The 26,975-nt window shown below is 46.2% G+C and overlaps 1 protein-coding gene across 2 annotated transcripts in view; it reads right to left on the reverse strand.

Annotated features, from left to right (window-relative positions):
• LOC112117581 (NACHT, LRR and PYD domains-containing protein 3-like) overlaps nt 1-26,975 on the reverse strand; it is a 61,068-nt gene that overhangs the window by 16,746 nt on the left and 17,347 nt on the right. The window contains exons 6-10 of one of the 2 annotated variants that reach the window (XM_024215585.3): nt 23,374-23,463; nt 17,651-17,821; nt 13,044-13,214; nt 8,064-8,237; nt 627-797 (exon numbers count right to left, since the gene is read on the reverse strand). In XM_024215585.3, the coding sequence (XP_024071353.2) occupies nt 627-797; nt 8,064-8,237; nt 13,044-13,214; nt 17,651-17,821; nt 23,374-23,463 (777 nt within the window). Of the gene's footprint in view, nt 1-626; nt 798-2,573; nt 2,831-8,063; nt 8,238-13,043; nt 13,215-17,650; nt 17,822-23,373; nt 23,464-26,975 lie in introns of those variants that run through there. The other variant, XM_029912841.1, reaches the window with a different exon arrangement.

A 26,975-nucleotide genomic window follows, 5' to 3' on the forward strand; every position in this document is an offset into this window, starting at 1 on the left:
TACGTGGTAACTTCTCCCTTCCTCCATTCCTCTCAGCATGGCTGTCCCACCAGCTCAGACTCCCTTTACACTCCCTCACACACACTTACCAAATGTGACCCCCCCGCCCCAATTCAATTCTGAATGTGGCTCAGTGAATCCAACTGAGCATAAGGGAGTCAAACTGAATCAGGCCTGCTGTAACCAAGGGACCAGATCAGAGGACTTGAGGAAGGGGGGGCAGGTTCTGTCCAGCCTACGCAGGAGAAGAGGATTCCAGTGCTCCAGTTCTGGGGACGCTGCAGTTCTAAGGGGAGGGACATGGTAGCCATGTTACCTTTATGTCAAGACCCAAAGAAGAGACTTGGGGAAATAACTCGCTCCTAAAATCTACACAGCCACAATTTAAATCATTGCAAAATCTTCCCTTGTTCTTTCCCTCTTCCTTACCCGCCACCCCTCCTTTTTTCTCCCACATTTCTTTGTCTAGTTGCTAAGCTTTTTCCCAGGGTTAGTTCTTGTGATGGTGGTAAAGGATTTGAATGGAGGAGCATTCACAGCAGGGCTGTGACCCTAGTAGAAAGCACTGAACTCACAGTAGTGCAATGTTCAGCGGCACAGAGTACAGGGAGCCAGCTGTTACTTACTTTAATATCTGCAGTCTGCAGTTGGGATGTTTCAGTCCCTCACACAGCAGCTGCACTCCTGGATCTCCCACTTTGTTATACCCCAAGACTAGCTCTGTCAAGGTCTGGCTGGTGCTGAGAACCGAAGAGAGAGCCCCACAACAAGCGTCAGTGAGATTGCACCGGTTCAAACTGTAGGAGATGGAAAACAGCAAGGAAGATAATCACTTGTTTCCTCCCTATTTGTTGAGATTCTCTCGGTGATGTCAGTGTCTCTGTGGAAGGGGATGGTTCATTCAGAAGAGATCAGTCACAGGGCTCTAGCAGGAGGCTGCGGGATGTCGGCACCAAAGGCCCCTGTGTGGATTTCTGCCCCTGCTCTGTCAGTCACCCCGTGCTCCAGAAGGGAATGTTCAGATGAGCTGAAGGGAGGGAAGCAGAGTGTGTGTGTGTGTGGTTGGGGGGGAGGTGTCTGTAATGAACTGGAGAATCCTAACACCAGGCACTGAGGAACAGTGCAAACCCTTTCCCAGTGCTGGTACTCTGCTTCCTTTCTGCTTATGCAAATGAAATCTAAAGCTTCTGTAAAAGCCCCTCTGCCTTCCCCAAACCATTCCTCAGTGTCTAGAACTATCAGCCCTGCCTGTGGGAGCCAAAACCCTTCCAAACTGGAAGACGAGTTACATGAGTTCTCTCCTAGTCAGACTCCCAGCTATGCATATGGCTAATGATAGAATCCTTGACCCCCACCATACTCCCAGCCCATCTGTTTAGCACAGCTGGGTTCCCTGCTACCAGAGGGACCTTCTGGGTGTGTGAGAAAAGACCTTCCTCCCCTCCCTGTATCAGACCCACTTACACGGGCTAGAGGGGGCGTCTACAGAGGTTGTAAAATGAAGGGACTCACAGTTAATATGTTACATAGCTGGGACACGTGATCTTAGGGACCAAGTAAGTGATCCCCCAGATAAACTGCATGTTGTTGTGCTGGCTCCTCAATCAAAGCACATCTGAATGGAGCATGTTTCTTGGCCTGGTGAATTACTATGGGAGTTTGGTGGTGGTGGCTAAACCCTTTATTAAAGTTGCTACATATGAAAGAAGCCTGGGCCTGGATCACAGAATGTATTATTGGGACATCTTGGGACACTCAGTTAAGATCGCTGAGCCTCAACTTCCCTCATCAGTGAAATGGGGATAATAACTAGAGCTGGCTGAAGTTTTGGGGGTGAATAGTCTATTCACCAAAAGAGACAGGTTTGGGGCGACCCAAAACTATTCATGAATTTGGCACAGATTTGCTGAACAGTTTTGGCCAACATTTTTTTCAGGGCTAGATTCACGAACAAGAAGGAGGAACTAGTGGCTTCCTTACAGCCTTTAGACCAGGGGTAGGGCACTCACCTGGGTCTGTGGGAGACCCTGGTTTGAATCCCCACTCTGGAGCAGAGACTAGACTCCTCCCTGCCCTAACCCCCAGCCTATGGGTTATGTTGGCAATCTCTCCCAAAGGTGGGGAATTGAGGGAAAAGACTACTGCCTCCAATACTAGGGGTGGGGGTTAATGATTTGCATAGTTTTGAGTCATTGTTGCTGTGTGTTCCCCCCTCCTTTAGTAAAAGTTTGCTTTGGTTTATACACAGATTCAGGGCTTGTGAGTGGGGAAGTATTCCCATATAATCTCTCTGATGGACCGTAACCTTGCTGCGGCTAAAGACCCACAGAGCTATATTGTCTGGAGCTTTTATACTCCTGGTAGGTCCCCCTTGGCGAGCAGGTCTGAGGCGAGGCTCCTAACCGTGGTCCAAACTTCAAAAGACCCCAACGGTGTCAGGGTTTTCCTCCTGTCAAGTTTTGTGTGGTTACCGCCTGTGCACCGGTTTCCCCATGTTAAAAGATTTCACACGCAGGCCTCTGCCAACAGGTTCACACCTGCACAAAGTCCTGCGGCGATGGACGAGTGGCGGGGAAGACAGGAGCAGTGATCTCTGGGAGTCTTTAGTCCCAAATCTGCACGCAGCCGGCAGCCATGTGATGGTTGTTTTGTGCTTGGTTGAGACAGACGTGCATTTCGGCAGCAGCGGCTGTGACTGAGCAGGGCCTTTTCAGGATCCCCTCTGCTCACCCCAAATGGGGAGGGGGCTAGAAAAGGTGCCCCAGACATAGGCTGTCTCACACTCTTCCGACTGGATGGTCGTATCCAGTGGGATCACTCAACTCTGCAGCTGAAACAAGAGATATGACAATGAATTTCACCACCTGGAATGTCTGCACCCTTGTGGACTCTCAGCACAGTGAATGCCCAGAAAGAAGAACTGCCATAATTGCCAGAGAACTGGCAAGACTCAACATTGACATTGCAGCTCTTAGTGAGACCCGCCAGGCCGATGAGGGCCAATTAAAAGAGGATGGAGGTGGCTACACCTTCTTTTGGAAAGGAAAGCCACCTGAAGAGAGAGACATTCACGGGATTGGCTTTGCCATCAAAAATAAGAAGATCGCCAGTCAGCTTTTGGAGCTTCCTGTGGGGATCAACGAGCATCTCTTGACTCTTCAGCTCAAGCTTAGCAACAACCAATATGCCACGGTCATCAGCATATATGCCCCAACACTCAATGATGAGGAAGACAATAAGGAGCAGTTTTATAGCACTCTCGAAACAGTCCTCACAGCCACACCTAAGGCAGACAAACATCCTCCTGGGAGATTTCAATGCCAGAGTGGGACAGGATTCACAACTCTGGAGCAGCACAATAGGCAAAGAAGGGGTGGGAAATATAAACCCTCCTCAGAAAATGTGTGGTGCATGACCTGCTCATCACAAATACCATCTTTAGGCAGAGTAACAAATTTAAGTCCACCTGGAAACATCCTCGGTCCAAACACTGGCACCTCCTTGACTACGTTATAGTCAGAACCCGAGACTATCCGACGTCCATATAACACGAGCTATGAGAGGTACCAATCACTGATGGAGAGACCATCGATTAGTAAGATCAGTCATGTACCTGCAGCTCACTCCACCACACACAAAAGCAGTACAACATCAAAGCACTTCAAGACCAAGCCAGTTGCGATATGTTCCAGAAATATCTGTTTGAGAAACTCTAACATGCCAGACAACATGACTGACATTCAACAGCACTGAGATCAACTTAAAAACACCATTCACAATGCATGTGCTGAAACCATAGGATATTCTACTCATCGGCACCAAGTCTGGTTTGATGAAAATAATGAGGAAATCCTAGCATTAATTCAACAGAAAAGAACTGCATTTTGTAACTGGCAAAATGATTCTAACAAACGAAAACATGAGGCCTATCACCTGCTTAAAGCCAAAGTCCAAAGGAGGCTACGTGACATCAAAAACAAGTGGTGGCAAGAGAAGACCTCTGAGATCCAGGGTTTCGTAGACCAGGATGACATGGGAAGCTTCTTTCAAGCAACAAAAGCTATATATAGGCCAAGCTCCAAAGGTCCGACCCCCTTATGTTCTCAGGATGGCTCTGCTCTCCTCAAGTAGAATGCAGCCATTAAACAACGCTGAAAGGAGCACTTTGAGAGCCTACTAAACCGCAAATCCACGGTCTCTGAAGACACCATCGACTTTATTCCACAACACTCAGCAATGGAACACCTTGCTGATCCCCCATCTTTTGAGGAAGACCGGCATGCCAACACTCAGACAAAAAAAATCACAAGGCACCAGGCCCAGATGGCATCCCAGCTGAGGTTTTTAAAGCTGGTGGAACTATGCTCCAGCACAAACGTTGCCAACTCCTTGACAAAATCTGGACCCGCAAAGAAATTCCACCTGATTTTAAGAATGCCAACATTGTTACAATACTTAAGAAAGGGGATAAATCATTGTGCGGGAACTACAGAGGTATTGCTCTCCTCTCCATCGCAGGGAAGATTCTTGCCCAGATCCTACTAAACCACCTCCTCCCCCTTTCCGAGGAACTCCTCCATGAATCACTGTGTTGCTTCAGGCCATCCCGAGGCACAACCAACATGATCTTTGTGGCAAGACAGATTCAGGAGAAGTGCAGAGAGCAAAACCAGGAACTGTTCATGGCATTCATTGACCTAACGAAGGCCTTTGACTCTATCAATCATGATACCCTATGGAAGGTGCTGTGTAGGTTTGGCAGTCCACAGAAATTCATTTCCATCATCAGACTACTCCATGATGGGATGACTGCCACCATTTTGTGCAACGGCTCAGAGACTGAACCATTCACCATTTGCACTGGTGTCAAGCAGGGCTGTGTCATTGCTCCAACATTCTTCTCCATTTACCTTGCCATGATCCTGATTCTCATCTGTCACCGCCTTCCTGACGGAAACGGGATTGAGTATCATATGGATGGCCAACTCCTAAGTCTTCGACGTCTCCAAACAGAATCTAAGATCACGAGAATTGGCATCACTGACCTTCAGTATGTAGATGACTGTGTCATTCTTGCACACACAGAGGCCAACCTGAAAAGCATCCTAAATCTTTTTGCAGATGCCTATTACAGCCTGGGTCTCTCTCTCAACATCGGGAAAACCAAGGTACTCTACCAGCCCTCACCTGCACAAACTACTCTTCGTACTCCACAAATCACCATCAGTGGAGAACCCCTGGAAAATGTGGACCATTTTCCGTACCTTGGCAGACACCTCTCCCAAACAGCCAGCATTGACACAGAAATTGAATAAAGGATCCATTGTGCCAGCACATCTTTTGGAAGACTACTCAAAGGAGTCTTCAATGATAGGGATCTACAAACAGGTACCAAGATCTTGATCTACAAGGCAGTTGTCATCCCCACCTTCTCTATGGGTGTGAGACTTGGGTAACCCACAGACGACATCTCAAGCGGCTGGAGTGGTTCCAGCAGCGCTGCCTTGAGAGGATTCTCCGGATCAGCTGGGAAGACCGACGCACTAACATCAGCGTTCTCTCTGCAGCCAACATCAGCAGTATAGAAGCGCAGGTCATGAAATACCAACTCCGCTGGGCTGGCCACTGTGTATGTATGCCTGACACTCACCTCCCGAAGCAAATACTCTTCTCTCAGTTAAGTCAGGGAAGAAGGGCTTGTGGAGGGAAACAGAAATGTTTCAAAGACGTACTGAACGTATATCTTAGAAAGGGAGGCATCAACCCAACAAACTGGGAGGACTTGTCGCAGAACAGAACACAGTGGCACCACATCATACACCAAGACACGGCTCACTTGGAGGAGAACAGACGTGCTCATGAGACAGGGAAGTGACAAAGGAGGAAAGAAAGGGCACAACACTCCAGCCAACAACTATGTCTCCTCCAAGATTACACCTGTCACTTCTGTGGGAAAATCTGCAGGGCAAGAATTTGGCTACTCAGCCTCTTAAAAACTCACCAATGAACCCCCTTGGCAGACATCATCCTCACATTGAGGGATAGCCGAAGATGATTTCCCTATAAAGGGCGCCCAGGGGCATCCATAGTTGTCCCAGGTTTCTGGATGTGAGCTTGAGCCAGTTCTGTTTTGTAATTTTAAGAGGAACGCCTAGATAATGTTGGCGTCACTAGGCATAGCTAGCAGGTAACTCGGGGGGGGTGGAAGGCCATAAGTGCCGATGAAACCTCCCTGCTCTGGGTCTAAGTGAGCCACAGTAACTCCATCTTGTGAACTTTAACCAGCCTCCATGCTAGCAGCCTAATGCTGAAGCAGAATATGTAACGGTCAGCTTTTTTGAGCAGACAGCTGCAGTTTCGCTCACACTAGCAGAAGCAGTAGTGATAAGAGGGGGGAAAGGGGGAGGGAGAAGCCTGCTACGTCTTAGCTTGCAAGGCCAAAGATAAATATGCGAAAGAGAACTTTTCTAACATGCCACAATGTACTGCCTGCTGTAACTGTTGTCGGGAAGGGAGGGGTAGGAGGGAGAAACAGAACAAAGGCTTACTCAAAACAGCTTGGAATACAAAATGGGAAACTTGCTTGTATTTGTTGCGCTTATGATTTGAGACATGCTGGTCTCCTGAGTGCCTTTTCGAGATCTCGAATAAACTTGGTTTGCTTCTCCACCCTGGTGTGTCTATTGGTGTGACGCACACCGGGCAACGAACCCTGTTGCCCCCTCAGGGCCCTCTGGGCCGGCAACAATAATGAACCTGGCCCTCATTGCTGCCGGACAACTTCTGCAACATGAAGGGGCCACAAAGCTCTTCTAACCAGCCACCTGGAGGATTCCCTCCGTAGCGGAATCCCTGCATGTCACAGAGCTGGCGTTAGACCACTCCCCACAACCTCCCTGGTGTGTGTGTGTGGTGGTGGGGGAACACGGCAGAGCTTCAGCAATCCCCAGCTCGTGTATTGGCACATTAGAGCCAGACCCAGGTTGGGGGGGGAATGACACTGCACCAGGCTCATTAGCCCCTCCCATTAGTTGACCTAATACCTTCCCCCCTACCAGTGCAGGATTGGTCCCTAAAGTACACTTCCCAGTGAGTTGCCTAGTCTAGTATGACACTGTCCCAAGTGATGGAGCTTCCACCACTTCCAGGTGGAGACTATTCCATGAGCTAGTCGATCTCTCAGCAGATCTGTCAGAGCAGCACAGCAGTGAAGCAGACTCACCCTTCAGCTGTGTATTGTCCCTTCCCATCCCCACCCCCCATATCACCATCAGTGAGTTACTCGTTCCCCACCCTTCTCCGAGCTGTGAGGGAGAGAAGAGGCAGTTGACTCCAGGGAGAGCCACCATCACTATAGGACTCTCTGCAGATCCAATTACTGCTGACGGGGAAGGAAACTACTAATTTCATCTCCGACAGGGAGGCACCAGTGATCTGCAGGTCTTGCTCTTCATTGACAGATGGCTCCTTTCCCCACGTTAGCCTTGAGAAGGAAGAGGCCAAGTATCACCAATGATGGGAATAAAAGGAGAAAACAAACAGCCCTGAGATGAGTCCTATCCATCTACACACTGATAGGCAGAGCTATGAGGCCTTTGCCATTCACTCAGCTAGTATTTCTGAGAGTTCAGGATCCAACATGGAGGTCATTTGGAAATCTGAGCAGAAGCGTCACAATGGGTGTTGGAAAATCTGTTGAAAGTCCCCAGAGTTTCCAGGACATCACAGGCCAACAGGGTGTCATTTAAGTAGCTATAAAAATGGGTGTTTGCTAAAAGGTAAGAGTGAGCTTTTTAATAAATGCATTTTATTAAGGTTGTTTAAAAGAAAAAAAAAAAAAAAAAACTATTTATCCCCCCAAAATTGGGACTGTGGGGCCAGCTGTCTGGTGTGGGCTCAGCTTTACTTACAATCCCCAAACAAGGCAGGCTGATGCATGTTGTGAGCCACTGACACAAGTGCTGGAGAGACAGTAAAGGGATCGGACACCAGCCACCCTCATGGGTGAGCATTTTAAACAAAGGACACCTGTAAATGCACAGAGGTGGCCAAATGTTACTTACATCAATCTCTGCAATTTGCAGTTTGGATGTTTCAGTCCCTCACACAGCTGTTGCACCGCAGTATCTCTCAGATCATAATTATGACACATCTCCAGCTCTGTCAGGCTCTGTTTGGTTCTGAGAACAGCAGCGAGATCCCTACCACAAGTGTCTTTGAGATGACAGCCTTCCAACCTGCACAAGAGACGAAATCCAGACAAGAGCGATCATCCCGTGAATTGCGCTCATCACAGCTGTTCTGACAAGTGGCCTTGCCCGCCAGCCCCTCTCCTGACCAATCAGCATTGCAATTGGGCCAACGGTCCAGTTCTAGCTGTGAGGATATTTTTTAGACAGCCAAGCTTGGCAGCACATGCAGGTTCAGAAAGAGAAAGAGAGAGAGAGAGCAATCACACTTTGGAGATGGCCCGTGCTTTGCTTCTAATAAGTAACCACCTCTCTCAGCTTTGTCTAAGTCTCCTTCATAAGAATTCATGCATATTACACTAGGCCCTGCCCCAAGCCCCACCCCTTGTCCAATGGGAAGCCAGTGTTGGGTGGGACTTCCTGATTCAGCCCCACTGCTTGCACGTCACCCTTGACTTATCAGCATTAAGAATAAATCAGACATTTCACGCTCCAAACCTCAGCCATCAACCAATGAGGAATAAGGTTCGGGGTAAGACTTCCTCTCCAACACCACCCCCACCTCTTCCCCTGACCTTTGAGTGGATCTACTTCATCTCAGAGACCAATGACAAGATCAACACTAGCATTCAGACAGCACAGGTTTTCCAGAGAAGCTGACAGAGACACTGCCTGATACGGTGATGGAGTTCTCAAGAATTACCATCCCTGGAGACTTCAACATTTACATCAACAATATATCTGATCTAGTCTACCCTTTTCACCCAACGATTGTCACACAGAGTCTCTAGGCCTACACACACACAAAACTGGTCACACACTGTACCTGATCTTCATAATGAACGTCGACGTAGGCAAAAATCATTGTCCTATCCCAATCAGACCATCCTTTCCATAAAATGGAGAACAGAACTCTCCTCATCTCCAGGCAAAAGTTCTGGCCATGGTGGCCTGTCCCCAGAAGCTCACAGACCCAGCTATATTCACAAAATAATGGTGCCCTACCAATCAAGCAAGAACTTGAAGAACCAGTGAGACATCACAGTCACTGACTGACCACTGCCATCAAGACATGGGTTATAGAGTACCACCTCCCCTGTATGAGCCTCACAGAGCTCTATGGTTTCTCAGTTTCTAGAGACTTCAACCTCCTTGGTTGAAGGATCCATCTTTCCTTAGATTTCAAGAGCTCTGACCTCATGTCCTTCAGGTGATGGATGCGAAAATGGCTGTCTGTTTCTGCTTATGCATCCCATTTCCCAAAGTCCATTGTCTCTTTTTCAAGAGCCAGGAAGGGTTCCTGGGGGTACACCCTCCGTCCCCTGGTGGGATTGTTAAATGGCCACGGCCGCCACCCCCCACCCCCGACTTGCTAGTTTGATGGTTTTGTTTACCTTCTATATTAACGTACTGACCTCACCTTGCTCAACTTACATTGGAGACACAATCAAGCAGGTGAAACAACATTCTTTTGTCTAGGACAGACTGGGCTTACACACTGCCTGCCAAACGCATTTTAAGACCATACTTCCAGCACACCGCTATAATTCTTTATACACCGACTGCACATACATCACACAATAATACTAATGACCAACGTGTCCCCAGTTTACATACGATCCCTTACATGACACCTTCTAGATACAGATTCTGACAACAGTGAGCAGGGACAGCGAGTGTGTCAGGCCTGATGCGAGTTACGGCATGATGTGCCCTCTGCCAGCTGGCACTGGAGGACTCACAGGAGCCACCATGGTTGGGGCTGAAGCTGAAACCCAAATTGAGTATTTCAGCTCAGACAGGGAGGTTTAGAATCCTCGGGGGTCCTAGGGCCTCTTTTGTTTTTATTAGTTTTATATGGAAAGATCAAAGTATCAAAAGTTAGTAAAGTGATCTGTAAAATAGGCTGGTAGCTGAAGGTTAAGAGTGAGCTCTTTTAAATAATTATTAATAATTTGGGGTTTTAGGGAGTCTAGGGGGTTCTGTTTGGCATGGTGGAGCAAATCTCTTGCACTCCAAAGCCATCCTCTGCATCCATTTCCATTCAGCATCGGGAACCCGCACCTGACCCCCCTCTCCCAACAAAGGAACAGGTACCCCAAACCTTTTAAATGCCAATAGGCAGTGATGTGACTACTGTGGGCTTTGCCAGTGGCCAAAAGATGAGGGAAATGGAGACGCCCCCCCCCCACACCCCAGCAAGAAGGCTGCCACCAAGGGCACTGAATCTATTATAGCCCTGTTGAAAAAAAGCTTCTGCAGATACATTAGAAATCAAGGCCACAACGACGACTATGCACTTGACTGTTACCTCAGCGGATTCCTCTCTGAAAGCACTAAAGGGACTGATGAATGAAGCTGAAGGAGAATATCAGCAGTGGAGGACCTAGTACAGGGGCTCTTGGCTCAGGTACAGAGAAGCCTTAAAGGCATATCCTCTGCAGAATGTAAGCCGTCAGACCTCAAGTGGCGCTCGCACCATAATAATCTGAGAAGTGTGGAGGTACCTGAAGGAGCTGAGCAAGGCAAATCCCTAGAATTTGTCCCCCTGCTCCTGACATAGGCACTCAGCCTGCTGGGTGATTTTGAATTTGATCTGGAAAGATCTTAGGGACCAGGGACCTCTGAGATGGCCCTGAGAGCCAAACCTCACGCACTGATCGTTAAACTTCTCAAATTCATTATAAAAGAAAATACTGCAGCTAGCTCCTGATAACACACCATTTGGGGGACACCATGAAATAAGACAATGGTTTTTCAAGCTCAGCCTTTAGAAAAGTTAGGGAACTTCAGGCAGCGAGGGCTTAAATATTTTATGAAGTTTCCAATTCAGTTCCATGTCAGGATTGGTGGGGAAGTGCCTCTGCTTTAAAAGCCACTAGAAGCAGAAAGATTTTTAAACAGCCTGCAGTGAATTGAGCAACTCTTCTGTTTTACACCAAGTTTACTTCTCTATTGTCGTCTGCTGTGCTTGCACACACAAACCTATCCAGTGACTGTGACTAACCTAATTCTCCAGGTTCTCGTCTGCTCCAAGCTTATATTTTATTAATGGTTGGAAAACATACATCAATTCTCCTCAAATGAGAATGTGAAGTTCCCCAGTAGGGGAGTTCAGGGAAGACCGCACCCCAAATTCATCTGATGGGAGTGAACCGTCTGCAGAAAGGATTTATTTACACTGTATTTATCAGTAATAACCGCCTTTGTTCCTCCATTTGTGTTGGGGAGCTGATGAAACAATTGATGACTGGCCCAGACAGATCAATATGAACAGTTTGTTTGGGGATTATACAAGGTCTGTGTGTTCGCTTAGCACCAAAGTCTACCGAAGAGATCACCGGACGGCGGAAGTGGGCAGCCTCCTGCTCCATTGTAGGAACTTGAGGATGCCAATTCCACTTTGAAAAACTGGTACCAGAAGAAAACCCCGGCATGTCGCCACGTCTTGCTGCAGGGGGTCCTTAGTGCCCAGTAGTTTGACATTGCACACACTGGAAGTGAGAGAGAGAGAGAGCTCTCCTCCTTGCCAGACATCATGGAAAGGTGTGTAGGAGCCGGGGGATGCAGCAGCGCCATCTACAGGCCAGTGGAGTGGAAGAGAAGACCAGCAAGAGTTGCTGAGCTACACAAACTAACCATTTCTGCCCTTCCTGTCATGTCTGTTTTTAAAATATTTAATAGCATCATTAGAGCCTTCCTTTGGGGCCCTGGCCAATGGCCATGATTATCATTTAAAAAACTTCAATTCCTTACAGACAGGGGGTGAGGTTAGTCTCCTAGATCTACAAAATTACTATTTGCTTTTCTCAGGTCACAGATGTCAGGCTGGGTCCAGTGTGCTAATGCCTTTATATCCATGTGGGTGGAAACTGAACCTGTGTTATTGCACCCAGTCCCCTCTGCAGGACTCCTTGTCTAATGGAGAAAAATAGGGTGCTCACCGTGGTGGCCACACACGCCATCTGGGCTGTCCTAGCTAAGAGGTACTCATTTCATCCTCGCCTTCATGCAAGGCATCTCTATGGGGCAACCCGGACTTGCAAATTAGATGCAAACCTGTAAGTTGGAAGAACTGGCTGAGTAGGGGCATTGTATGTGCTTCCCAATTAGTCAATGATGAGGACTTTGCTCCTTTTCTAAGGCTAAAGCAGTGCTATGACCTGCCACCCTCAGCAGAGTGGCACAACTCACAGCTAAGACATTTGCTAATGGATCTGTTTGGATAAAGGCTGAGACTGCATGAAGAGTGCCAGACCTTCATTGTACCTAACCACTCCTGCCTTTTCCCTCTCCCTCATTCCCTCTTCTATTTATGTACGTCTATTTTATTAATGTAACCTCCACCCTAATGTGTTATATACAGGTAGCATTATCAGGTATTTGTGCAGCTTCAATGAGTTGTAAAATTGCTTAACTTTATGGTGACTTCATATGGTATTTGGGAACACATACAAGCTGTATGTGGATCTTCCCTTTTGTATTTTTTTTTTTTACAGACTCTTTCTTTACAAAAAAAATAAATCAACAGAAAAAAAAAATCACAAAAAGTTGTTTAAAATATTTACACCCCTGCCCTCCCTCCCGTACCCTAAACATATATATTCTGCAATGACTAGGGGCTGGAGAGCCAGCTGTCCGGTGTGGGCCCAGATTTACTTACAATATCCATTTTCCAAACAGGGCAGGCTGGGCGCACGTTATGAGTCATTGATGCGGGTGCTGTAAAAACACTTAACTTTCATCTTCTCCATGTAGCTGCAGGGAGCATTCATCAAACAGCAGCAACACACCCTGTCAAGCACTTTACATAGAGGACACCTGTAAATCCAGAGGACGCCAAATGTTACTTACCACAGTCTTTGCAAGTTGCAGCTGGGATGTTTCAGTCCCTCACACAGCCGCTGCACTCCAGAATCTCCCAGAGGATTACCATTCAAGTTCAGCTCTGTCAGGCTCTGGTTGGTTCTGAGAACAGCAGCGAGATCCCCACAGGCAGCACCTGTAATGCAGCAATATTGCAATCTGCAGGAGAGAGCAATGCAGGGAAAAGTGATCACGGCATGAATGGGACTGTTCTGATAGGCGGCCCTGCCCAGCAGACCCTCTGCCTGACCATTCAGCATCCAGAATGGCCCAGACATTTCAAGCCCCAAACTTCTGCTATTGACCAATGGGAAATACAGTTTGGGGTAAAGCTCCCTCCCGAAGCACTGTCCCTAGCCACCAAAACTGACCCCTGCATAGCCCCCTGCATCATTACAAGAGATTTCTGATAAAATTGCGAGAGATGGCAACAGGGTCATACATCAGACAATACATGGCTGAGGCGCCTAGTTGGGAATGATAGGTGGGCACGAGAGTCCATCGTTCCTCAGAATGGAGGAGGGAAATAACCTAATCTGTGTTGACATCAAAATGCTCAGGGTAAAAAGAATGGTTACTTACCTTGAAGAACCAGTCACTGTAAGATGTTCTGTGCCTGTGGATCCCACCCATTGTGTGTGTTCACCCTCTGTGCAGGAGTTCAGAAAGTTGTCTCTAGCAGCGTCCATTGGGGTCATGCATGCACCCTGCATAACCTCACGTTCCCCCTCTTGTGGGCATAAAGGGTGGAGCTACCCCACCCCTCGGTTCCTTTGAGGCTCAGATTCCACAGAGAACAACTCTAAGCTATGGCCTTGGAGGGCAGGTCGTGGGATCCACAGGCATTGAACATCTCGAAAAATCACAGTTCCTGTAAGGTACGTCACTGTTCGTTCTTCTTCAAATTTTTGTGCATGTGGATCCCACTGTCAGGGTTCCTTCCCCACTCTGAACTCTGGGGTACAGACGTGGGGACCCGCATGAAAGACCCCCTAAGCTTATTTTTACCAGCTTAAGTTAAAAACTTCCCCAAGGCACAAATTCCTTCCTTGCCACCACCAAGTGATTTAAACAAACATTCAGGGAGGGCCACTTTGAGCCCTACCTCCCCCAAAATATTCCCAGAAGTCCCTGCACTCCCTTTCCTGGGGAGGCTTGAGAATAATATCCTCATCAATTGGTACAGGTGAACACAGACCCAAACCCCTGGATCTTAAGAACAATGAAAAATTAATCAGGTTCTTAAAAGAAGAATTTTAATTAAAGAAAAGGTAAAAGAATCACCTCTGTAAAATCAGGATGGTAAGTACTTTACAGAATAACAAAAGACTCAAAAACACAGAGGAGTTCCCCTCTAGGCAAAACTTTAAAGTTACAAAAACAGGGATAAACCTCCCTCTTAGCACAGGGAAAATTCTCAAGCTAAAACAAAAGATATTCTAACGCATTTCTTTGCTATTACTTACTATTTTTGCAAGACTAGATGCTTAGTTCAGATATAGCTTAGGGAGATGTATTTTCCCTGCCCTGTTTCCTTGTTGACTCCAGGAGACACAGACAAAAAACCTTCCCCCACAGATTTGAAAGTATCTTCTCCCCTTATTGGACCTTTTGGTCAGGTGCCACCGAGGTTATCTGAGCTTCTTAACCCTTTACAGGTAAAAGAGGAATTAACCCTTTACAGGGTAAAGAGGGATTTTATGCTACCCTTAGCTGTATGTTTATGACACCCACTCATGGTGATTACCCAGCAGGTTGGTTGGTCTGGAGGTCTGAGTCAGGAGTTCGTGTGAATAAGGACCGGAGAAATGCCCTGCCAATCTGGACATCTGCTGTCCATGCTGCTACCAATGAGTAATGTTTGGTTGGACTGAAGACCATGTTGCTGCTCTATAGATTTCTACTAATAGTACTCCATTGAAACATGCTGCTGAAGAAGACAGAGCTCTCATTAAATGTGCAGGATGATCTAGTTTATTAAATTTGATAAGCTGTACTGATATAGTCAAAAATCCATTTAGACAGTCTCTGTGAAGAAATCAATCTATCTTTGACTTTACTACCATAGGCCACAAAAAATCTTCTGGGTGAATTTCTAAAATACCTTCTTCTATTCAGTAGAATAGACCTCTTCTGACATCAAGCTCCTTCCTTCCTGGGAACAAAATAGTGGGCACTTGTCTTTGATGGCAAAAAGATCTATCTGAAGAAATCCCCATTCATGGGACACTAACTGAAGGACTGTACCTTTTATTGTCCACTCATGAGATGATGTGCTCTTCCTGCCTGGCTGATCCATCAGGATATTACACCTACCAGGAGAAGTCATACTGTGATACTGAGTTGATGCAGAATCCATCATTCCCATAGCAGTATGGATTCTTGACAAAGAGTCCGATCTTGCTGCCTCTGTCTCTTGATATACATGGCTGTATAATAGTCCACTATGATCTGTACTGACAGGCCCTTTGCAACTGGGAGAAAGGACCTGCATGCTAAATGGATAGCCCTCAGTGCCAAGACATTTAAGTGGCCCGCTGAATCCATTACTGACCCAATACCATAAGTCTGCAACTGAACTAAGTGAGCTCCCCTGTCTGGATGCAGTGGTGACTGGAGTCTTGGCAAGGACTGGAGTTTGAAATGGAATTCCTTGACATATATTGTTAGGGATTAGCCGCCACTGAAGAGACAAATGACCCCTTGGGGGATTTTAACCCTTCTTCATGTGGTGAATGCTTGGGTGAAATACTGATTCGATCTGTGACTGTAACAGTCTTAGCTCAAGTCTTGCAAAGGCTGTCAGGTAAGTACTTGAGGTTATGTGGCCTAACAGTCAAAGATAGACCCTTATGAGTTGTGAGGGCAAATCTCAAACTGAGATATTAGTTGACAGATGTTCTGAAATCTCTCTTGAAGGAGAAAGACATTTGCAATTCTGGAGACCAAGATCACCCTGATGAATTCTATTGACTCTGTCAGAATTAGGTTTGATCTCTTTAGCTTGACTGGGAGACCCAAATCAATTAAAAAGGCATGGCATCCAGGCACATAAATTAAAGCATGTCAAACCTCCATTTGACTGCTCATATTCATGAAGAAAGTGGCCTTAATTCGCTGTAACTTAGTCTGAATTAAATTACAGCAAATCAAACACTGATCCCCTACCAAGCAGGCAAGGCCTGGAAGTAGCAGCGAGACATCAGAATGATTGACTGTCCACTGCCATCAACACTCGGTTTCTGAAACACTCCTCCCCTCTATGGCCCTCACAAAGCTCTGTTGTTTGTCTTACCTGGGACAGATGGAGCAGGAAGGAACAAAACCCAAGTGTCAGTGTTTCTAAGAAGAAACAAATACCTGCACAAAGAATTCTTCACATCTGCTCATTGGCCATGGCAGAGGCCAACAGATCCTTCTTCTCCTCTGCCACAGCAGCCACTAAGTCACATCCCATTGAATTATTCAGGACTGTCAATCACTCTGTCAACCTAGAATGTCTCCTCATTTCCATAGCCCAATACCACTCTCTGGGAGGGACTGCTACCCACTGACATCCCCCACCCCCCTTGGGACACGGACCCCAGGGACAATGGAGGATGTTCCTGACTCCTCTTGGCTTATACTTTCCTTTCCTTTTGCCACCTCTGGAGATGATTGAGACAGATGTGTAGAAGCCTTCTGAGGAGGAGAAGGTGGCAGGGGGTGATGCCCACTCAGCTGCAGAAGGAGCAACTGAGGGGGTACAAAGAAGGCTATCCTGTCTCCCCCAAGAGCCCCCTCAGAGGAGGAGAAGATGGTGACTCCTGCCGAGGGTATAAAGGAGCAGCACAGCTCTGGCCTGGCCTTTGGAGATCTCAAAGCTGCAGCTGGACAGCATGACGGATGGAGAGGCAGATGGGAACACCAGCCAGGAGCATTAACTGAAGAGGAGTGAGGCCAAGCACTGCAGCATGTTTGAGACAGGCATCGGACTGCGAGTTGACCTACACCCTGACCATGCAGAGCTCCCTGCAGCACCACCATGCAGTGAGGGTAGCCTCCTGTATGAGGCAAAGAGCCACCGCTTCACCTCCAACCCCACCTTCAACTGCATGGACATCCAGTGCTACACTGAGGATAAAACAGAATAGTGAACAGCTGCTGATTCAGTGAGCGCTCTCCATCCCGTGCACTGCATGAGGCAGGGCTCCTCTGGAACAAATAGTATGTGGTCACGTAATTAAAGAATGTTTTGTAATGCATATGCACAGGGCAGCTGAATTAAGGGTATCCAGGGAATTTTAATTCCGGCATTCCCTAACTTCTGTGCTTGACTTTGCAACCTTAATGCTCTTTTAACATAGATATAAAACAAAAAGACCTCACCCTAACACTTATTCCTGAAGTGCAGGGGGGGACTGTTATTAGTGCTCCAATTTGACCTCTCTCTATTTCCATTTTCCAAATAAGACAAGCTCTCAGACTGTTATGAGTCACAGACATGTCAGGGGCTGGAGGGACACTCACCTATGTACCTGAAAGGGAGCGGACATCTTACACCATCCTCACACCCTGCTAAGTTCTTCGCTTCAAAGAAACTTGTAAACACTCACCTCAGTTTCTGCACTTTGCAGTTTGGATGTTTCAGTCCCTCACACAACAGTTTAATTCCTGAGTTTCCCAGGACTTTATCTGACAGGTCCAATTCTGTCAGGGTTGGTTTGGTATTGAGAACAGAGGAGAGATCCCTGCAACAACTGGCTGTGAGAGAGCAATTCACAAGCCTGCAGGAGACAGATAAACAGAAGAAGAAATTAGTACTCCTGTCTGTCCAGTTCCCTCAGTGGGTACCAGTGACTATCTACAAAGATTCCTTTATTCTGGGAATAAATTCACAGTGCTGTAGTAGTGGATGCTAAGGACAAAATACTATGGGGGGATTTCAATCCACATGCATCTGTAGCTCTCATTGATTGCATGCATATGTTATTCTAAGCCAAAGTTCCCCAACTCCATCCCCTGAGCAGAAACACTTGGGCTTCTCCTACTAAAAAAAGCCATGATTATAAAGGAGGGGTCAAAGGAGTGGAAAGCAATGAAGGGAAGGAATCTCAATGGTAAATAATGAAATGCTGCTGCACTGGAAGGTATATTACAGTTTTGTGGATGGGGGAACCCGTTCTTCTCTCTTGCTACATCATTTCTACTTAGCACTCAGAAAACAAACCACCATCCATGGAATATGTAGTATTGAACATTCACGCTTCATAGAGCGGCTCAGTTTTGCCAAGTCTCAAGCCCCACCTTCCTCTCCTAGTACCCCGGGACACCAGAAAAGACTGGAATTTCTCTAGCGAGGCCAATCTGATGGATTGTAACAACAGTTTAACTGTAGGCCTACTTTTTCACCAGTGCAGCTCCCCTCGTGGCAGACTGTCTGCCAGCATTAGTAACCATTGCATCCTCTGACCCTGCTCTTAGAAAAAATGCCAAAAGCCATTACTGCAACCCAGAGAGCGGCACCAGCAGTAGTGCAATGTGGGAAGTTTGCAATGTTCAGAACAGACAAGGCTACAATGTAAATAACAGTGACCAAAGAACAGCAAACAGGGAAATCTGTCTGGGAGTTTGGTAGGGGGATCTTCATCCTTTTTTCTTTTAGGCGAAGGACTAGGAAGAGAAGACAATGATGGCTACTGAGGCAGCAATAGAGGTGACCTAAACAGGAGAGGAGACAAAGATGTCTGGGTGAAGAAGCTACGGAATGTACATCATCCTTGAATCAGTACCTGAAAGAAGTGAATTATGTATGAACTGTTGCCTGGTAGCGCTCGTGGCAGAGAAGATCGGAGGAGCAAAGATGCAGCTGGAGACAATGGAGTTCAGATGGGGATTTGAAGACATGATGGAAAAGAGGAAGCTGCACACACAACTCAAGATTTGCAGACACCTGCTGAACAAGAGGACCTGAAAAGTGTCTGCTAGACAAGGGAGTGACTCTTGGAAAAATGTGACCACAAGAACAAGGCAGAGGAAGAGACCAGCTGATGAAGGCGAGGAAGAGAAGCAATGAGAAGATGGAGTGACAAGGAAGAAGGAGTCCTGGCAGAAGAGAGGAAGAGATGATGGAGATACCCTGGGATCAGAGCTCTAGGAAGGATGAGGGGACTATAAGAGAACATAGGTCCGAATGATATGCGGATAGAAAGAACAACAAATGGGAGGAATCCTGGGATTCACAACAATACCAGGAAGAGGCAGGTCTATGTGATTAAAGGCTCCTTACTAAAAAGGACTGACAGGCCTGTCACCAGAGCAGATCCAGAGAACAGAAGGGTGTGCTATCTGCCAGGAGCAAGGATATGAGATATGGACCTGAGGCTGAAATGGAGCCTGATAGGCGTGGCAAAAAAAAAAAATCCACTGATTGTCCTACTTGTCAGGACAAATAACAGTGCCAGTCTCCTGCTAGAAGACACCAAGGACAGCTAAGTTTGGCTGGGGAAGATGCTCAAAAAAGTGGAGGCTTGGGTGATTGTCAGTGGAATACTTCCAATCCCTGGAGAAGAAGGGCGAAGCATGACACGGTAACGCAGTTCCATACCTGACTCAAGGATCGGTCCTGTGAGGAAGGCTTGGGGATGTTTGACCATGGGGAGGCATTCATAGAAATGGGATTCTTTGATGAACAGGCTAAACCTGAGCACCTGGGGTACTAACCTTTGGGGATCAAGGCTGACACAATTGATATGAGCGGTATGTGGTGCCAGTGCTAGTTTTCCTTCTTCTCCCCTGTGGCTTCTGCCCAGAAACTTGCCCCAGTTACATCTCTGCATTCTACAGCATCAAGGCAACACACAGGGGAAATGAAACGGGGCAGCAAGGGAGCTTTAGTTCCAGCCTAGTTATGTTCTGGAATGGAGGACGAGGCCCATGCTGAAGTTCCCCAGAACCCAGGGACAGGAAGTGTCCATCATCCCTCTAGTGCTGCCTCTGATCAGGGTGCTTTCTGAGACCCTGACATGCCCCATCCACATCCCTTCCCTGGGGATCTATTCCTTCATGTGGAGCTCTAGGATCATCACAGCCTTAAGGTTCCAAGTCTTTGTGGATCTATTAGCCCATATGGGCTTTCCCCATCCATGGAGCTGTGGAGCTGACCTCACTGTTGCTATCTGAGGAAGCCTCATCTTCAAAGATCATCAACTCCAGGGAAGATTCACTCCCAGAGACCATCCATCTCTCAGGTCATGGCCCCCCTCTCCCATCACCATTGCCTCACATAATTCTGAGCAGCGTGTGAGGAAGATTTAAGAGGATGTTAATAAAGATCTCTTTCCATCATTATTCTACATTTAGAAGATAGTAGTGACCCAAATCTCCAAGCAGAATTGCAGCTCCATTGTTCTGGATGCTCTACAAACAAAGATAATGAGACAATACCTACCCTGGAGGATTATAGTCTCAGAGAAAAAACTGATAAAGGGTTAAGGATGGGGACAGAACATACAAGCAAATTAACCTAGTGATAGGGAACTAAAAATTGTGCCGCTTTTGTTACTGCTGGGTGTTTTGTTTTTTTAATGTGAAATTGGGATAGAGATGAGGAATGGCAGGAACGTCTGAATTAATAAAAGTAAGGAAGTAGGAATGGCAGGAAGAGAGATGCCGTCTTCAGCCCCTGGAGAAGCTGCAAGATCTTCTTTCACAGTCGCACCACCGGATTTAAAAAAATTTTACAAGAACTTTTGGGAAGACTTGCAGACAATCTTGATCTAAAGCTGTCAATGGTGCAAGAAAAGGCCCAGCACCTCCTTTCTGATACTTATTAGCCTAGGACTGTTTCTAATAATGAAGGCATCCTGGAGCCAGCTCAAGTGTCTAGCTTATACCAACAATCATCTCCCAAATCTACGTGAGCAGGTTGCCTCTCTCAGGGCGATCTGCCTGGGTTTGAATATTTCTATTCCCACCTTCTCCCTTGATCACTGTAATAGCTGTTAATAGAAGTGATGGCAAGCTGGTGCTGCTAGATCTGTCCCCGAGGATGAGGAGGCCAAAGGCTGGATCTTCTAGGCAAATGTCTGCACTCTAGATGAAGACGGCCAACTATCAGACAGCACTGGCTGAATATGATTTCCTCACTTGGAAGAATGATGGCAAGAAGCAGGTGAATGGGGTTGTTTTTGAACGTCAGCAAGTAGCCACACACGCCTTTCATGCCAACAAAAGCGTCTTGGATGCTGTGCCCACACCAGTTACAGCAAAGACAGTCTCATGGCCTAAGAGTTCAGGTCCAGCTGTCCAGACCATAACTGAAGACCTTTTCTGTAAAGGTTTGGGATTGTTCAAGTGTCAAACAGATGAGACCTTTCAAAACCGTAAGGGCTCCATGGCCACGCTGAGGCCATCTGACCTGTATGTCCTCTCAGTGTGCAAAAAGCCAATGCTCTTCCATTTCCATTCCCACCCTCTAATGGGCCAGAAAAGCTGAGAGATATTCATTCCTCTGCCAGGCACAAAACCAGGAATTCACAGCAATGACCTCAAGTACTCTGGGAGTTCCTCTACTGGACCATGTGCTAAATAGGGGATATGATGTTACAACCAAGATTCCCAAACTAATTCACATCCTCCCCACTTTGGGGACCAGCTTTTCTTTATCCAGAGTTCTTTCATTATATAATTATCCGGCTCTGTGTTCTCTTTTGCAGATCTAAGGAGCATGGAAGCTGCTACTGAGACAGTGAATGCACAGGCATGGCAACCCTCAGTAAAAATCAGTGCCTTGCATTGTGCACACACGCACCATGGCAGTGCTCACGAACCGCAGATTTTGCCTTTTATGTTTTGCAGAAGAAGCCCGAAGGGACCAAGCAAACACAGAGGGGGTTGTGTGTTTTTTTTAAGTTGACACATTTTTGAAATTCAAATGTTCGAATGAGAAATGCAATGCTGTATCTTTGTTAATCTGATGGGTAGAGGATGGCCTTAGGGCCAGGCCGAGCAGAGACCTGGCAGTCTCCCCTCAACTGCTCTGGGGATGGCATGAAGCAGAGGTACAAGTGGCAGAGCTGGCTGGAAAAGAAAACAGTTTGTCCATTTTTAATCAAAATTATGAGGTTTTCTGACTTGCTCCAGAGAGTGGTTTGACAGCTGACGGGGCCAGTTTCTTAGGGTGTAAGGCCAGAAGGGACAGTTAGATCATCTGGTCTGACCTGCTGTGTGCACAGGCTATTGAATTTTACCCAAACACCCCTATGTTGAACCCAATAACGCTGAGCTGTCAAAGCTGTCACAAACGGATGGCAGCGGCAGTGTGGAAGTGCACTGGGAAGAGACTCATTGTGCCACTGCAGCTGCTCTGCCAGTCCTTGTGCTGAAACAGTGCAGAGGGACATGGTAGTGGCCATGATGCGATTGCATTGGCTCTGAGCAAGGTTAAACATAAAAGGTGATGTCATCCATTGTGCACTGTTGTAAGCACGCATGTGTGTGGATGTGCAGTGTTACAGGTGTGTTAGGAAGATGCACTGATGCTATTCTCTAGCATAGACTGTCTCAGAGACTGCTAAATCCCCTCATCACTCTGTGAAACAGCTGTGCACCACAGAGACAATCCAGCTAGAGGAGCCCAGGTTCAGACTCTTGGGTGTAGGAGCAGAATGTTTTCCACAGCTAGAACCCCTTGTCAGAGGGGATCGGACTGAGCCCTGGCCTGGCCATGTCCCGAGCAAAATGCAAGATCGTCTCTTTGCTAGTAACAACACCAGTCAGTGTGAGATGGTGAGAGATGAGAGAGTAAAATGAAGAAAAAGAAAAAAAATAGAAAAAAAAAAAAGATGGGGTTGGGATGGGACAGAGATAGAAAAGGAGATGAAAATCCCACCCCCCGAAACACCCCACATTTGAATCAGGGAGAAGTTAGGCCAGATGGGGATACATGAATGTTAAATAAATAGACATGGACAGGGATTAGATACCCTGATAACAGGCACCTTAGAAATACGTATGATTAAAATTGCTCAAATAATCTTCCTTGCCTTTTGAGTCTTCTCTGACCTCAAGTAATTTCCCCTGGACTCACAGCTTACCTCAGTCTCTCCTGCTCACCTCTTGGTTGGTAGCTGGGTTAAATGTAATTAAAAACTGCTAGGCTGAAACTAAAGCAACCCCATGCAAACTGACGGGAAATTTAAACAGATTTCTTAGCAGCTAGACAGTTATATATGGTCATTACACCTGCCCTGGCAAAGAGGGCTGCACTGATGTAGAATTTCCATGATAGCATCAATAATAATGGGATGTTTAAAAGGAGAAAAATACAGCTACTTACTTCAGTTTCTTTAATTTACAGTGTGGATCCTTCAAAACTTGACAGAGCAGATAAATAGGCGAATGCTTCGGCTCATCCCAATGCTGTATCCTAAAAAGAGAGAATAGAAATGTTCTATGTTGTCATCTCGGGACAGATTTTAATTCTATTTCCTGAACATTAAAACAGCCCTTTGTATGGCGCGATCATACACTATGTATGAGTTACTCTACAGTTTCAGTTCATTGAAAATACCCCCGAACAATGTATATATAGCACATTATGATGTACTTTACATACACAGTCAAATAGAATAGGTTCTACTAAGTGTAATCCATTCATTTTTTGGATTTCTATGATGCTGGTCCTTTGAGTAGTTAAATGAAATTGTAAGGACTCTCACAAATGGGAATGTCACCAGTGTTTACATGTTTTCATGTTGGGCAGTAATTGTTGCATCATTTCTGGAGATAAACACGTTCATTCCTATTTTATTTAACCAGGAGTGTTAATTTACCCATAAAGATAAAAGCCAATAGTCTGAGTATTTGTTTATAACTTTACATATGCTGGCTATCACTCGGTATTGGTAACTGGTGTTACATTTTGTGAACTTATATCCCTATAAGTAACTAGAAATGGTGGTTTATTAGTTCCTGACCCCAAAGAGTACAAGAGGGCAAGTTAATTTTAAGGCAGCATCTCCCTAAGAAACAGTTCAGGGGGAATAATGCAAAACTTAAAGAATATTCTGATGAACTTTAAAGTAAATTTACTTCCATTGTGTTCACACAGCTTTATTGTTCATGTTCTAGAAATATCCTAGCAAACAAGTTTACAGACAGGAATGTTGCTGAAACCGTGTTTACAACAAAATGTTTGCATGGAAGAAAAATCTGAATTTGTAATCCTGAGCTTTCATATTGGAATTCTGGTTCTAATGTTTATGCTCATCCATACACGGAACAAAAACCTGTGAGATGTCCCGTGTGTCCAATCAAAATGAATAATTTTGAACGAATACATTTTAACACATATATTGTTCAAATAATCGGGGGGGGGGGGGAGGAGACAAATATTAATCGTAAACCCAGCTCGAATAAGCAGATAATGATACAGATTTGATATTTTGTGTAGCACAGTCATTGGCTCTGCTCTCCTCCTTCTATCCCTCTATTTGCTCCAGCATCCCAGCTCCTGATCTATCTTTGTGCCATTCTCACTCCTTCCCTCACCTGTCTCCTCAAGCTCTCCCTTCTCCTCAGGTCCATTTCCCTTTCAATAAAACAGTACCCAGCTCTCATACAGCACTTTGCACCCATAGATCGCAAAGCTTGTTTTCTGGAAAGAAATGTTTATTAAATCAACTTACGACCTTTCTGGAGCTGGCAAGGCAGAGATTCTCACTTTCTGCATACACCAGCAACATCCTCTATATGCTGCTCCCCGTGTCCTTCAGACAAACCCTACAAAATGCCCCACCCTGTTCTCTAAGGAACATCACCTGTTAACCAAAATACACTTAAAATACAGCAAATAATTATAAACAACATCCCAAATTCACCTCCAAATATCGTATTTTGCAACAGAAAAATAATTTCAACAATTAATCCAGGATCCTAACACTAACATGTTTTCTCCCATATGGGGTATCACCCAATCACAACCTTAAGATGCACAGCCCAGACCTCTACCACCTCAGTGCTAGGGTAAAAAAACCTCTTGGGGAAGAAATACCATTAACCCCTGTGGGTAAGGCTTATAGAAGGATTAGATTTTTAACAGTAAATGTCAGTAAACATCAATTTCACCCTGGTTATATTGGTCATTACAACAATTTGTAACACACCCTACTCCTATTAACCCTCCTCCATCCTATGACATCAGGGTTGTTAATTGCCCATTTCATTTGAAGTGGTCTCTTATAACATATGTGAACCCCTTATGCTTGACAATCTGTCCCAGCTTGTATTTCAGATACAATACTCTGGCTACCTTCCCCAGACATGACGTGCTCTGTAAAGCTCAAAGCTTGTCCCTTCCATCAACAGAAGTTGGTCTAATACAGGGATCTCAAACTCAAATTACCAGGAGGGCTACATGAAGACTAGTACATTGGCCCGAGGGCCACATCACTGACACTGCCTCCCTGCTGCCCCCAGCCCTGCCCCCACTCCACCCCTTCCATTAGGCCCCACGCCTGCCCTGCCTCTTCCCACCCCTTCCCCAAAGTCCCCACCCCAACTCCGCCCCGTCCCTGCCCCTATTCCAACCCCTTCCCCAAATCCCTGCCCCGCCTCTTCACCGCCTCCTCCTCTGAGCACGTGGCTCCCCCCCGCCCCCCGGAAAGCGCTAAGAACCGCCAAACAGCTGTTTGGTGGTGGGACATGCCTGGAGGTAGGTAGAGGAGTGGAGATGCGGAGCGCTGGGGGGGGGGGGGCAGCGGGGGAAAGGAGCTTGGAGGCAGCAGGAAATAACTGGGGGGGAGGGGCGGCAAGGGGAGCTTGGTGGGCCGCAGCTAATAGCTCCGCGGGCCGCGTGTTTGAGACTCCTGGTCTAATAAAACATATGACCTCACCCACCTTGTCTCGCTCATATCCTGAAACCAACACAGCTATAACAACACTGATTTCCCCATACACACACACAAACTGATGAAAAATATTTCCATCAATAATAATAGAAATTTATAGATAGGCAAAGTAAGAAAAATGCTGCAGAGTTTGATTTAAAGATATTTACTCTGTATATTTTGATATGTGATTTTAACAATTTGTACTTCAACGGTTATACAGGTTTAACTTTTTGAATCTCACCATCTATTGTCATTAAATAATTATTGTCTAACTCCCTTCTCATAATATCCACAACTCTGAACATTTAAATTCATCAAAATCTAAAAAAAATAATGCTTAAAACACAATTTGTGCAACTCTGAAAAGTTAAACTGATGAACATTTTAAAAGCTTACAAATAAACATTGATATTATCCATCAAAACTATACAAATATAAAAATCAAATGCTGCCAAGACTATCTATGAGGTATGGGTCAGAGAGAGCTCGGCAGCCAAGCATGAATTAGCACTAGAACACTGGGGGGCAGGATTGTTAGACTAGGTTCTGTTCCTGGGTCTGGGTCTACTATAGTCTACTTAGGTACAGCAAATCTAAGTACAAAAATACCCGTTTTTTGGGTATCTGCTGGGAGCAAACCTGGAGTTTCTCTCTGAAAACATGAGCTTGTACCACTTGACCTAAAGCGGTGGTAGTCAATAGGCAGACTGCTGGCCAAATCCGGACGGACAGATGCTTTTGAACATAAGAACGACCATACTGGGGTCAGACCAAAGGTCCATCTAGCCCAATATCCTGTCTTCTGACAGTCACGAATGCCAGGTGCCCCAGAGGGAATGAACGGAATAGGTAATCATCGAGTGATCCATTCCCAGTCGCTCATTCCCAGCTTCTGGCAAACAAAGGCTAAGGACACCATCCCTGCCCATCCTGGCTAATAGCCATTGATGGACCTATCCTCCATGAACTTATCTAGTTCTTTTTTTAACCTTGTTATAGCCTTGGCCTTCACAACAGCCTCTAGCAAAGAGTTCCACAGGTTGACCAC

Source organism: Terrapene carolina, unplaced genomic scaffold, assembly GCF_002925995.2.
Source record: "Terrapene carolina triunguis isolate 2854851 unplaced genomic scaffold, T_m_triunguis-2.0 Scaffold261, whole genome shotgun sequence".
Taxonomy (NCBI): Eukaryota; Metazoa; Chordata; order Testudines; family Emydidae; genus Terrapene; species Terrapene triunguis.